Below are 15126 nucleotides of genomic sequence, written 5' to 3' on the forward strand. Positions count from 1 at the left end.
AAACCTTCCATTTTTTTCTATTTCAGCTGAAATGGGTTAATTGGCCCAGTGATTGCATAATTCTCAGCAATGACACTTTGTCAATCTCCGTCGAGCTCACATTAAAGTCTTTTTAGTGCCAAGAGAGTATTTTCGAAGCTATCTTCCACTCATCTTATTTTGAGCTCTAAAGAGTTGTCCTAATATTAGGATCTCTCTCTCTCTCTCTTCAATTATGAGTGTCCGAGTTGAAATTCTCCTAATCCACGATTAGTCATCCTATGCTGAACTAGCAACATGTTCTTCATTGTTAGGATTGACTATCCTTAGCTCAATTCATATGAATTCAAAAAGAATCGAGCTCATTTTCTATTTCCACTCATTTCTCCCATGTGTCTGGAGCTCCAAGTGTTAGCTCAAACTTCAGACCTAAAATTCTCATGAACTGAGAATCCAATTAGAGATTTCTTCACATCAATGTGATCAGACATGCTTCAAAAAAGTACTATCAGCTTTAGTTTGGATGGATCACATCCCGATCACACAATTCATTAATATCCTGAGCCACTCGCACTTGTTACAATCCAGACATTATCACTTGTGACTTCAGAGCTAAATTCTAGTTAATCCAAGATTTTGATTTGGAACATACGCACCTAATGGATTCAATGTCACTCGGGTCTATTCTCATGAACAAGGTCAAAATTGATGTTTTCCATTTTACCTTCCACATTTTCAGTATATAACTTGGTCAATTTTTGAATTTTTTTTCCAAGGGCAAATCAAGTCATTTTTTCATGAAATTTCAGACACTAAGATGCAATACGACCAGACCCATGATGGTGGAAATACTTAATGTCAGAACTCGAACTGCGGGTTTTAGACCTAGTCACATTTCTAGACCTAGTGTTAAATGGAGGACCACTATCATTCTTGTTTTGATTCTTGGACTAAGACGTTTCTCCAGAGTTCAGGGAGCTTGCTCCCCTAGCTGAAGGACCATACTTATATTTGCTGGACTCAAGAGGTTCAGTGGGACGCTCACTACGACGCTTCAACTTGTCTCCATATTCAATGCATATGAAATATGCCTGATATAGAAACATAACATGAGCACAAGCAAATTCATAAAAAATAACAGGGTGAAGTCCAGCGGTATACCTAGCAATTTGCTGCTCTAGCATCTTATGGATCTGATCCCGAAGGGAGAGTCGGTGAAACTCCTTTGTATACCCCTCCACGGTGCTGGACCCCTGACGCAGATGAATGTATTGGTGAGAGGCCCGCTATGTTTGATCTGAAGAAACAAACTTAGCACTCATCAACCGCTTCATCGCCTCCCAAACATGAATTTTTTGTTGTCCGCGTGCCTTCCGTAGTTCTGTCCACCATTACCATATATGTGCCAATCCTTGAAATCGTGTCGCCGCAACCACCACCTTCTTTCTCTCTGCCACCTCATGTAGCTCGAAGTATCTATTTGTCGACTGCACCCATGTGAACTTGGGAGATCAATCTTGAGTCCATACGTGTTGACTCGCTCTGCTGCTCTCTCGTGCCTTTTGGAGGGTGTGCATGTCAAAAGTCATCAGCATCCGAATCAGACAAAGTAGTCCTCTGCTCGCCTTCTAGTGTGTGCAATTGCGGTACCTATGGTCTTGTAGCTAACTGCTGGGCCCTGTGTGCTGCATGAGGCGGTCCAGACAAAGTGGACTGGACTGCTGTGTCATTTGGATCGCGTGATGGTGCATGGTACCGAGGAGCACCGCCTAGGGGTCGCTGGGTAACATAGGTTGGTATGTGAGGAGGATGTGACAGAGGACGATTCACATAGGGCTCGGACTGGGGGTGGGCATAGGTAGGCTCGTGAAAGACGGGCTGGTCTGAGTGGTTAAAATATAGGCTTGAGTTTGGATTTTATTAGAAATCGAATAGAACATGATCATAATGAATCGTCGAACCCGAATTTGGATAGGGGGGACCCACGAGCAGGTCGTGTGGGATGTAAGCCTGGTCTAGGCCCACCGGGATCCAAAATGTACCGTCTGGTCCTAGTCGGGTTCAAAATAAAAGTGAGGGTCTCGTTGGGTTCGATTAGGCATGGAATAAGTATTTGGATAATCATTTAGACAAAAAAAAAAAAAAAAGGTCTCAGATAAAAGTCCATGACTCGATTCGGCCTCCAGGGAGGAGGGCAAACTGGTTCTGCTTCCAAATTTACGCCTCGTGAAGAGCAAAAACCGAATACGGATCTAAAATCCTCAAAACGAGGATCCGAATCCTAAATCGGGTCTCAAACCAGGTTCTGGACCCAATATTCGGGTCCAGACCTGTCTGAGGGGGCCGTGCCCTACCCCGCGCGAACAGGCAGTGGCAAGACACAACGCCGCCTCTCGTCTTCTGCTAACGGCGGCGCGCCGGAGGGCCGACGGTGAGGCCGTTTGGCGCCGTCCGGCCAGGTGAGGGGCGGCGGCGCCTGTGCCCAAGCGCGGCTGCCGTCTGGTGGCCAGCAGTGAACGTCACTGACGGGAGGGAGTCCGGATGGGCGCCTCTATGGGGCGGCCGGTTCACGGCATCCTTCACTAACCGACGGTGTACGGAAGGGCTGGAACACGACGCCCCTGGCGTCGCCTGACCGGCGGTCTGTTTGCGGCGCCGATGCGGCCGCCTTGGCTGCCGCGGGAGGCCGACGGTGGTGTTCGGTTGACCCTGACAAGTAAGGGGGTCGCTGCCCCTGTTGTGGCCAAAACCGTCGCCCCTCCCTTCGGCGTCGGGACGGTTTTCACCGACCGACGGGGCGACAACCTGTCCGTGTGGAAGCGCGGTCGGTTCCCCTGCCAAGGTCAGGTCGCCGGCAGTCGTCCGAGCTGGGGATGATGCAGCAAATAGTTGGGATTTTGAAGTAGCTCCTCCGCCAGTGCTTTGGCCGGGAAACGCAGGAGCGAATGGGATCGTCGGCTGTTGGACACGCTTGTGTTGGCGCTATCTTGTACTTTGGAGAACGCCAAAATGCTCGGATGAACCAGCAACATCGATTGGATCGTCTTCCACTGCCCCTTTTTCGAAATACTTTTGTAAAACTAGAAAGTTTTTTTAGTTTTCTCTATGCATTTGCTTGCTTTGATCTTATTCTTGATACATTGTGCGCAACTCGTTCATGGATTCAACCAACAGTTGCATGTTTTCTTGCTTTCGTGCTATTGAACATCGCTTGCACATCTTATTGAAGGTTTGAATTCTTTCAATGCAGAAATCTGAACTCAAAACACCATCTTACTGACAATTTGGGAAAGACGAATGAAGGTTTGATTTGATACAGTTGATGCAGTGGTAAGAATGATTTCTCGTCCAAATCAGAAAAATCATCGAATCTTAATTGAAAAATGAAAGAATAACAATGAAAATCAATACAATAACCCCAAAACACTCTCCAACTCACGTTTCGTTCTTCTCTTAATTTCAAAAACTAAAGCCCTAAATCCTCACGTGAGGTGCTTATACCTCCACTGAAAACAAAAAGAGAATTAGATCCACAATTATGAAATCCGGATCCGAAAAGATAACAAGGGACTAAATAACCTAATACGATCTCAAAATGACTAATTAGCGTCAGGAAGGACTGAATTTTCGCTGCTTTTGCCCTTTCGTTGCACATGCGGACCTCCTAACGTGTATTTTATTTGGTCTTGAGTTTTGACTCGTGCATGAATCTTTGTTGAAATTCTCAATTGAAACTTTAATAAAAAACAAATCTTTTGAGTTTTGATGCATCAAGCAAGTTTGGATCTACCGGCTCCTTCTGGCTCTGCATGAGTCAAGCCACTCCAAGTCAAAGTTTCTTGTTTGTTAATGTGGGCTCCATTTTCTCGTCAATCGCCAAATAAGTTTATCTCAATGTTCCACGACCTTTTCTAAGGGCCCGTTTGATTGTCGGGTGAAATTTAACGTGGTAAATTTATTATGGTAAATTTTTCTGAAAAAATTTACATGAGTTTGATGCACAAGAACAATTTAACGTAGTAAATATTGTTTTTTTTTCTTTTCTTGTCCCCAATGATTTTATTGCAACCAGTAAAGCAGTTGATCGGCGTGATATAGATTTTATTGCAACCACAAAGGCAGTTGATGGCGCGATATAGGTACCCAAAACCCAGAAATCATGGAATTCCAATAGCCACATCTCTGCAAAACATTTTATCAAACACTTTGTGCACGTCCCAAGCAGCCCCACATTTCCCATACAAGTTGATCAGAGAAGAAACCACATACACATCCTAATGAACACCCAACTTAGCAGCCCAACAATAATGCTTTTGCCGTTTAGAAATAATTTTAAGAAGGCCATGGAGAGAGAGGAGGGGAGGGAGAGAGAGTTGCAAGGGAGGACAGGTAGCGTAGAGAGAGATATGATCAACTTAAGAAACTCGAGAATTCGAACTAAGGCGACAGGTTTTGGAGAGAGCGAGCCTTCAATTTTCTCTGGTCTTCTCGTTCGCTTTCTCTTCATGTTCATCACCCCTTCGTGGTTTTGATTTTGGGTCAGAGAAAATGGGTGGGAGAGCAAACTCGGCCAAAGCAATTATCGAGGAGCATGACTGTCAAAATCATGGCGGAGGAGAAGCATCCTCATGCCCCTCCTGCTTGTGGTCATTGTCCTCGCTGAGATTTCGATTTTGGGACGTCTCAACATCATCGTCGTCATCATCTTTTCCTCTCTTGGGTACTAATGAATTGGGCAAGGAGATGTGCCAGGAGTGGCTGGAGAGAGAGGACACCTCTGCTGCACCTTCAACCCTCCCCGGCGGCGACAACCTTTGCTAAGTGGGAGCTCGTCGACTGCGGTAGTGGGAGCTCGTCAACTGCGGAGGAAGACACACAGGTGAAATGAACAGAAGCCTTCGAAAGGAAAATGTCGAGCGGGTGAAATTTCACCCGCGCTCACTTTATCCTAAACGGGGTGAAATTTCACCTCGTCACCCGCTCACTTTATCGTAAACGATGTGAAATTTCACCTCGTTTGATGGTTTTTGTGTCGAGCAGGTGAAATTGTAGATATTTCAACCGCTCCACCAAATTAGTCTGGGGCCCTAAGTGGCTAACTTAAAAAGGAAGAGCTCTCTTCAACTATTGTACAGACGAGCGAGAATTTTGCTCATCTCTCTTGATTGTGCTTTTAATGGTGTCAGTTGAAGTCCAACGAGGTCAATGTCAGGCCCCCATCTCATTTCGGCTATGAGACAATTTGTACCAGACGATGAGGATGGATGCTGTGCAATTTTGCAACACTGGTTGGAGTTTTAACTTAATGGGTGGACGACCTGCACAATAAATGCTTATTCCATATTTGATAAATTTCAAAATTGAGGCTGTATTTTGACTGGTTGGCGCCCTCCTTGGACTGCCTCCACGGAAAGAGAGAGAGAATGGGTCCCGTGCTGCTCTTCTCTTCCTCTGGGTCTCCTGTAGTATCGAGTGCAAGGAAGAAGGACGAGGTGTACGTGACAACGGTTCCACTTCGAGCAACGAAGGGCCCCGTGCAGTGGTTGATGTCTGCTGCTTATCGTCTCAACCTGTGGGAGATGAAGCATTACATGGTCGTCATTAGACCCTCCTCGTCCACTCAATCTCAGGTTCTCCTCTTCAATTTCCCTATGCGTCTTCTGTTCTAGCTAATTTTTCTCCTACGTCATGATGGGATTGCACCCCTGCTTGGGAGAGCTCTGATGGAATTCTATCCACCGTGCTTTTCCTGATTATATAGTCCGTCTCGTTCTTCTATTGGATTGGTTCTGTTGTTCTAATATTTCTTTTCTTGCTTTTGTTTGGGAATGAGTTGCAAAGAGTGGCATCAATTGTAACTGTTAGACCACGAAGGAACTAGTGAACCTGCAGCCCAGCAATTGTTTGAAGGAAGTCTTAACTCATATCCCAGCTTTAAACTCCTTGCAACGCCTGGTTTAATGTGGGGAACTCCGGATGCTACAATGCCCTCTCCTCCTTCCTTTTCGGAACAACCAATTTATTCCGGACATATATGCATTGGTATCCCTCAAAATGCGGGAATGGCAGCTACCACCTGTTTAAGAAAATTTCAGAAGGTATGCCTCTGTGAGGATATGGTACGCCTTAAGCAAAGCGTACAGTTTAAGGCCCTAAGCTTCTTCCAAATCCTCATCCCAAACGAAACCTGAAAATCTTAATTTGCATAAGATGACCAACTCCAAAACCTATGCAGATCCTATACTAAGAACGTCCCAAGTAAAGCTTAACAGGATTTGCAGGCACTGAAAACGCGACATGTGACTATGGTTAATTTATGGCTTTGAGGGAAATGATGAATTTTCATGCATCTCATTCTGTTAGTTTAATAATCTTAAACCTGTTCTCCGCCGCAGATTGTAGTTGGCGACTCTTGCTTTTCTAGTGTTTGTGGAACTGATTGTAAATTAGCACGATGCACTCCCTTACCCTCTAGTTTAGAGGATTTTGATTGATTTGGGATGCCCTAAAATTTAAATGTAACGATAAGTAAGCAAGCCTTCTGGCTCTCTGTCTCAACTCTGAACAATGTAGCATGCCTTTGTTGCTATTTGGCTATTTGCTCGTTCATGCAAACCTTTCAGTTTCATAGATGAAGTGCCGTACCTTATGTCTTTTGGCTATTATGAACATTCGTTCAGTTTTTTGTGTTTTTGCGATTAGGGCAATTTGTCTTCAGTCTTTACAGCACAAGCCGTTGTATGTTATGTTATGCAGGGATAGGATCTTTTTGTTAATAGAAGTCAAGGGATTTACTCCTCGGTGGGCCTGAATCAACAGAAGACGTAATCCAGACATTAATTTGACAAGAAGACACATTTTAAGAATTTTAAATTTACTTTTCTTTCTTCTCTATTGATTTGTCAAATGAAGGACATGTACCATAAGTTGCAACCCATGCACAAGAAACTACTTATCTACGTGCAGATCCAAGGAGAGAAAAATCAAATACTAACAAGGTAATTTTATTGATGGAGGAGGAGGAGGGTAGGTCTATTGTTATCTTCCTCTATCAATTACAATATTACATTTAAATATGAAAAGTTGGGATCTGGTGTTGATCGCTCAAAACAGATTGTTGTGAATCTGCCCCCTTAACTGATATAGACAATGCAGGCATAGGTGCACCTAGACCTTGAGGAGTCGCCTTTTCAACTAGGCTGTAGTAACTTGGCACCTAATTTAAGAGAAAGTATTAGAAAAGTTCTTCCTTTTCTCCTTTTTCCTTCATGTTTTTCTATTTTTCCTTTCTTTGTTGTTCTTCTTTTCCATATTTCTTCTTCTTCTTTCTCTTATTTTTTGGCCCGCCTAGCCCTTTTTGAACGTTGGCAGCATAGGCCTCTCTAGCAATTTAAGCCATAACCAATGAATTGAATTTTCCACACCTCTATCTGTGAAATGCAATTTAAATCCTAATATTAACATGAGTTCTAATGATTGGGTGAGTATGTCAGATATCAATTGAAAGAAAGTAAACTTAATCCCATATGAAACTTAAATATAAAATCTAAAAATACCAACTGTTAGCTTCTTTTACTTTTTTGAAAATCATTCCTTTCTGATTTAGATTTCATCTATATTTTTCCGTAGTGGAAGACTTACCCTCTCATTTTTGCACTCCCATTGATGAGAAATTTGCTTCCTTGTTCTGGAATCTGATGATTGCTAACCACATACACACTTTGCTAGGCTTCAGAATGAGTTAATACAGGTTGTTTTGCTGAAAGCCTGAAATTATGCTTAGTAAGCACCAAATCTGGTATCACAGTCACTAGTCTGAGAATTTCTTTTTGGATTTAGTTCCAACAATTTTAACCATATCTTTTGTACTAGTCATTACTCGTGAGTGGCCCTTGCACAAATCATCCATGAAGACTTGCTTCTAAATTTAGGACTATTTTCGGTTTAATCAATTGTGAATGATTTCCACAATTAAAATATTTCTCCCTTAAGCAATAACAAGTAAAGACAAATGACCCAGTGTCAAAATGTCATGACAAAACATGAAGTGTCTAGAAAAATGTATATAAGTGTCTCTTTGAAGAATACTTTTTATTTGGAAAAAAATTAAGTTTTTTTTATCAAAAAATACATATCTTTCTTTCTCTTCTTTTGTTGTGTGATTCTCACCTTCTTATATCTATGGTGCAACTCCCTCCTCTCCCTCATAGTAGAGGCTGATACGGGGCTAAGAAAGGGTCATTCTCCTTTTAAACACTCTTTCCCCCTTTACGGTCTTTTACTTTTATTATGTGTAAATACTGGTTCATAGTGGACCATAGGTAAGGAACAGAAGGCAACATGTCATTTTTGCTTTTAAATGCTATATATATATATATATATAGGAGAGAGAGAGTTCAGCAGAGAAGCTCTCAGCTGTTGTGGGCCATCCCACGTTCATTTCAAATAAAAAAAAAGGGAGGCTATGTGCCTCCCCTTAAGAGTTCAATGCCTACTTCTGATCGACATCCCTGTGAGAATCTCCAGAACTGATCACTGCAGAAAGTTGGGAATATTGAAGAGGATGAAATTGGGAGCTGCATGTCACCATCTGTCTTGACACGGGTGAAACTGATTAATTATAATCAGGGCAGATGCCCTAAGGTACATCCTTAAAAAAAAAAAAACCTTTAATTATAATGGGTATTTACAACAAGCACTCCATATACAATAAGAAAGACAGGATGGGTCCAATAAGAGATCAAGGATCCAGACCCAAACAATAAAACAAAAAATACATATCATATTTAACATTCCCCCTCAAGTTGTGCATGGTCTTGAACCATGGACAACTTTGCCTTTAAGGAACCAAAGCCTGTTCTTCATGAGTCCCTTAGTAAGTAAATCAGCATTCTGATAATTTGAATGGACAAGACGAGGCTCTATCTCATTATCTTCAATCTTTTGCCTGATAAAATTCTGATCAATTTCGACATGTTTAATTTTATTATGCTAAATTGGGTTAAGAGAAATTTGAATGGCACTTTAGTTATTGCATAGCAGTAAACCGTTGATCTAGTAGAATAGAGCTAGTAGTGTAATTTACTTCAATTTAATTAAAAATTGTATGTGTTCTTAGCATAACTGTAGAAGTAAGTTCTAGTTTTGGCAGTTAGTCAATCAATAAATTTTCAGGAATATAAGTCTCATTCTTTAAATTTCTTGCAATAGATTACTCCTGTATGAAAGTTCCTGTGCTCTTTTTGACCATCATTATTCTTTTTTTTTGGCTTCATCTAGCCTTGAGTGACTCTTTCAAAATGCAGGCACTTGTATTTGATTTTCAACCTCAAGATCCTGAGGACATATTTGTGGCTCTGGCTGCCTTATCTGGTAGGCAGGTGCCAGGTGCGTAAGTTATTTTGGTCTCACGCCACCTATTCAGAAGAGCCAATTTATCTATGCCAGCACAAGATGGTTGCCAAACCTGTCTAAAAAATGGTTGCAGGATTTGGTAACGTGATGGTATGATGATTATGAGGAAGAAAAGGATAAAAAGCACAAGTTTTGAACTTTTAATGACATAAGATGACAAAATGTCAGTAGACACATCTAGAGGACGAAAAGCATATGAGAGCATTATCCTTTCCATGTCAACAAACTCAACATGAGAATTATGCATGTATACATGAGCTTAATCGTGTCACATAGGGTTGGGCTTTCACTTAATTTTGTCATCTAATTGCTGCTGATAAGTGATAAGTAGAAGAACATGGTCTGACATTTCATTTGAGTTGAAAATTATGATGCTTTGCTGATTCTGAAGCAAGCTTCCAAGATTTAGAGGATTACTTGAATGACATGTGAATTTAGTTCTGGGTTGAAAGCATTACCAAAAGTTCTCCTCTATATATGCAAAGATTGTTAGACTAAACTTGATTAATTTTTGGATTTCTAATTGGACAATATTTTTCACTTGTTAGTACAGGCTGTTTACTGTCAAAGTAACATACAATCGCCTACAGTATTAAAATGCAATGTTGTAAAAGTGTATCGTAAACCGTATCGATTTGGCTTTAAGATACGTTGCATCGTAAAATATCGTAATTGTATCATATTTTTTTTAAAGAAAAAAATAATCAGAAAAAATAGAAAAAAATCCGAAAAAATCAGTAAAAATCAAAATAATATGTTCTTCATAAAAAACATGTTTTACAGAATGGTAGATTTATTATTGATATAATGTTATGGTTCATCATTCATAAACATCAAAATTCATAACAATATCAATTTAGAAACTATGTCACATAGGTATGGGTACGAGTGCGGGTACGGGTACAGACTATTTTCAAAAAACTTGAGTGCGGGGGTACGGCCGTACACACACACACACACATACACACATACACACACACAGACACACACACACACATATATATATATATATATATATATATATGTCAAAAAATTTCAAACAAAATAACACATTCACACATGTGATGGTGGGTAGATTAATAGTGATTTGTACGTTCATTCACAAACTATTTACTCTGTTTAAAATAAAAGAGGGAACAAAAAAAAAAGTGCTGACAACAGAAGCATAAACACAAACAAAAGATCAATAGCCATTACACACAGATATAGCAAGATGCATTACTGTTCAGACTAGAGGCAGTGTGCAAGAGGGGATGTGCGTCGAAAGTGTGTGGCAACAGATGGTGGGCAGCGACGGAGTGGGTAGAGCCACTTTTCACCGGCTGAGATTGTGGGTGGTAATTGGTGAGTGATGGTCGGAGAGATGAGAGATCAATAAATGTGCCGACAACAGGAGCATAAGCACAAACAAAAGAAACACAGAGATTTTTACATTACAAACAAAAGAGGGAACAAAAAAAAAAATGAACAACAAAGAGGAACCGGCTGTAGGCGACGAACATAAAAGAGGATTCACAAAAAATAAGACGATAGAAGGCTTAGCCGGTGAAAAGCGCCATGTGCCGGCACCAGAGACGATGGAAGGCTCAGAAATTTGACAGAAAATGAGAAAAAAATGAAAAAATGCGCAAATAAGGTCGCCATTCCCCTCCAGCCGTCGCCGGTCACCGCTGCCGTCGCCTGTCACCGCCTTCCGTCGCTGTTCGTCGCCTACAACTGCCGGTCGCCGCCCTGCCTTCGCCGGTCGCCGCTGCCTTCGTCGGTCGCCGCTGCCTTCGTCGGTGAGAGAAGAAGCAAGGAAACGAAAGTGTTTCGAAAAAGGGAAACAGGGTTTCGAAAAAATTAACGTTACAATGGTTTAAAACGTTAAAATGAAAAAAACGATAACATTTGAAACAGACAACTTTAGACTCAGTCAACTTTGACCGAGTTTGAAAACGGTCGAAAATAAGCCTGGGTACGTTAACCGTACCAAGTGCGGTCAACGCCACACCCCTGGCGTACCCACCAACGTACCCGTATCGGTACCGGTGTCGTACCGGTACCGTGCGGGTACTCCTCCTCAGGAGGAGTACCTGTGTGACATAGTCTAGAAAGCACAACAAGTCAACAATTACATAGCGTATATCATAATTTCATAACCATAGATTCATAATTCATAAGGTCTATAAGTCTATGAGATAACATCATAACACATCGAAAAACAGGTTTTAAATGTTATGTATTACATCACAAGATGATATTGAAATTGTGAAAATGTTCAATGTCAATACATATAAAATGAAAGCACTCTCGACTCTCATTCATAATCTTCATCATCTTCATTCTCATCCTCATCTCTATCTCCATCTTCATGAATGTATGGTAAAAACAAGAGATTTCATACCTTATGGCGAAGAAATCCAACTCCTTTCCTCCCAACGTTAAATCAGCCACCCACACACAAAACCATGGTAAAAGTCGAGAGTTCACGGTGAAAATTGATGATTTCACGGTGAAAATCGATGATTTTCTTCGAAGGCAGCACAATGTCTAGGGTTAAAAGTGAAGAAGGGGTGGGTTTTTATAAAGGAAATGCGAAAAGGGGGAGTTTTTATCGAAATTAGCTCATATCGCACGATACGGTGCCTGTATCGCACGATACGGCCCCGATACACCCCTATTTACGATACAAGAGTATATCATATCGTATTTTCCAAACGATACGGCCCCGTATTGTACGATACTTACAACACTGCAAAAATGTGCTAAGCATCTTCTGTCCTGTTTATTAGGCATGTGCCATGTCACATGTGGCACCTCGATGGTTTTTTGGAGATTCTCTCAGGATGTGTGGTGTTGAACACTGCCAAATTTTTATTTTTTTATTTTTTTTTAAATGGCGGTTGATATGGACGACATGCAAATTTCTTTAGTAAATGGAGTACCCAAGATTGCATACCAGACCAAATGTGGCACCTCCATGTCCTTTAGAGTTTCCTTTGTAATATGTACATCCAATCTACAAGTATTTGTCACATGCTGGTGAAGCTTCACGATATGCCGAAGGGCTACAAATAGTAAAATGGACTTCCTGCAAACAATAGTGTTACTCAGTAATGTAACCTATCACATGTGGCACCTCTTTTTCTTGAGGGATTCCTCTTTGGATGCTTAGCAGTTAGCACTTAGCCCTGCCTGCTTTTTTTATGTGGTGGTGAATCTTGAACTTGTCGTTGTTGATTTTAGAACAGACAATGTTGAAATAAGCTCAATTTGCTTTGACATTCGTAACATGCAGGTCACTTTATCTTTCCACATGTTTGATTTTATGGCCGAAATGTGTGTTTCATCTTTCATGTAACATGCTTAACTGTAAGTTTGCAACTACTGCCTTCTAGACCTGTTTTCAAATTCTAGGAGCTGGTGTTTACCCCATGTGACATGAAGGCATAGCAAAAGTGAAGCTCCATTTATGGGCTGGTTTTATTTATTGATTTCAGGTGCCTTATTGGCATTTCATTTTTGTCCTGAATTGTAATAAGTGTACATGTTCTTAAGTCAGTCGCTGACTTTTAGTTTATGAAGTTCTTCAATTTTTCCTTTTTTATGTGAAAATAACCTAAGGTGGACCACTTATTCCATGTTTAAGATACCCTGTGCTCTTTTAATATTGAAAAGTTCCTTGCTTTTAGGTATAAGTCGTGTAAGAAGTATACTGGCAGTTCCAAAAAGCAGATCCTGGTATGTTGGGTTTTCAAAGGGGAATGCAGTTGAGCTGGCTCACAGATTTAATAAGAGTTGGGAAGAAGAATTACAGCTTGGGAGACATGACTGCCGCCATTACACCAATGGTTTGCCTCATCCACCTACACTGATCATATACATATATTTTTGTGTGTGCCACATGAACTTGCCCATGAGAGTTGTCACACATGTCAGGATGGCAGGACAGAAATGCAAGATTGGTCTCAACGTGGACACGCCCAATACTATCTCCAGTTTTGTCAATAAACATACAGCCCATTTTGTCCAAGTTTTTACTCGGTCAACGATCCAGTCCATTTTTTTACGAGTCAGCATGACTCGGGTGCAGCTTAGTGCGGCTTATTGATAAAATCATACCTTTGTTAAGTGGTAATTTTGTTATTTTGTAGACAACTATATATACACACACACACACACACACACACTTGCTGCGCCTGCTTTAATGTTTTTTTCCTTTTTATTTTTTACAAAATGGCATACCCATACCTGCATTGGCACCCTGCACTTGTGTGTACGTAGTTAATTAGCATATTAAAAATTAAACATGCAAAGAGGGTTGACCTGTGCCTCTTAGTTTCTATTCCTCCTGTGCCTCTTAGTTTCTATTCCTCCTTCCAGCAGTGGAAGTGGAGATCTTCCTTCATGACCTCTTCCTCTCTCTCTCACTCCCCACTATGGCTGAGAATAGTTCGTTACTATCAAAGTGGAGATGTGAAACCATTGGTACAAACGCTTGTTTTCTATTGGTGAGTTTTTTCTTGGGTATTTATTTTTTGTTTGTCTAAAAAAAAGTTTAAAGATTTGAAAATTTAAGACAACTATTGAATTATACATTTTATATAACGTTCTCATGAAAACATTGTTAAAGTTTAAATAGTTTTAAAATGTTTAAAAAGCAAAAGATAATGGAAAGCAGAGGCTTAAAATATATTAGAGGTTTTATTCTTTTTCGAAAAGGAAATAATATCAGGGGTAAATAGCAAGATATATATTTGAGCTATATTTCAAAATATGGTGCTATTTTGCTACTTTTTTTTTTTCATTTTCTGTGTTTTGTCCATATTATTGTGATATTTTTTAAACTGTAGGTATATGTGAGAGTGTGTGAAACATTGGTCATTGTTACTAGTTTTAGTGTCGTGCAGCTTTGAACTTTGAAGCGTGATTCTTGTGTGTATTGGTACAAGAAACTGTAAATACATTTTATTGATTGCTTAACGTGAGAATGTGCATCAGAAGAAGGAATAGGTTTATAGACCGCATGTCAAGCATTTTCGAACAGTAGAACCTGTCGTGCTTACTATATTATCATCTCATGAATTTCTTGATGAATTTCTCAAGTAATGATAAATACATCTATTGGTGGTACAAGGATTGGTTGAGTACTTGACTGGCGAAGCGGATGTGCTGAAGCGTTTAGAAGGGAGTTACTAAATTTCAATGGTATTTCAATGTGCTTGCTACGATGCTACTTCTTTTGCCCTTCCTTACACCCTGTCCCTTCTTTTTCACGTTTGTATCTTCTGAATCACTAGATTGTAATAGTTTTATCAGTTATTGCAAGGTAATCGTTTATTTTTTTACAGTGACAACAATATTTGGTTCTTTATGCTTTGGGTATCATGTGTATTGCTGTCAAATGTTGGCTTGTAATATATGCACAATAAGCCTGGCAGGCGTGTGTACATATATGTGTTTCTGTTTTTTACTTTTTCTGTGTGATATCTAGTGCTCATTTTAAGTGACGTTAAATGAAATCCACTACATTTGTATTAATTACCTGCTTAATTGTAATGAAACCGAAAGAGGTTTACAATTGGCAATTTGACATTGGGATAAAAGCTAGTATGGCAAGCCATACTTCCATACTTGTATTACTGAGGAACCAGGCAATCTGACTTCCTGTCTACCTCGACTTCGAGAACATCATCCTGGGAGCATTTTATGTGAATAAAACCTACGTATCAGAGTCTGAACGAATAGACA

General features: G+C 40.4%; 1 protein-coding gene across 6 annotated transcripts; it reads left to right on the top strand.

The window, feature by feature from the left end:
- Positions 1–3229: 3229 nt before the first annotated feature.
- Positions 3230–14916, top strand: LOC116258963 (uncharacterized). 6 transcript variants are annotated; one of them, XM_031636499.2, is made up of 4 exons: positions 3230–3309; positions 4523–5609; positions 9285–9366; positions 13068–14506. In XM_031636499.2, exons 2-4 carry the CDS (start codon positions 5403–5405, stop codon positions 13484–13486), a joined length of 708 nt encoding a protein of 235 aa, XP_031492359.1. In that variant the 5' UTR covers positions 3230–3309; positions 4523–5402; the 3' UTR covers positions 13487–14506. The 6 variants fall into 6 exon arrangements, with proteins under 6 accessions (XP_031492359.1, XP_049935167.1, XP_031492362.1 ...); XM_050079210.1 differs by lacking the exon at positions 3230–3309 and having other exon boundaries at positions 4138–4858; positions 5166–5609; XM_050079211.1 differs by lacking the exon at positions 3230–3309 and having other exon boundaries at positions 4141–5609; positions 13068–13226; positions 13315–14506.
- The last annotated feature ends 210 nt before the right edge of the window (positions 14917–15126 follow it).

The sequence above is a fragment of the Nymphaea colorata genome, chromosome 8 (assembly GCF_008831285.2).
Source record: "Nymphaea colorata isolate Beijing-Zhang1983 chromosome 8, ASM883128v2, whole genome shotgun sequence".
Classification (NCBI taxonomy): Eukaryota; Viridiplantae; Streptophyta; class Magnoliopsida; order Nymphaeales; family Nymphaeaceae; genus Nymphaea; species Nymphaea colorata.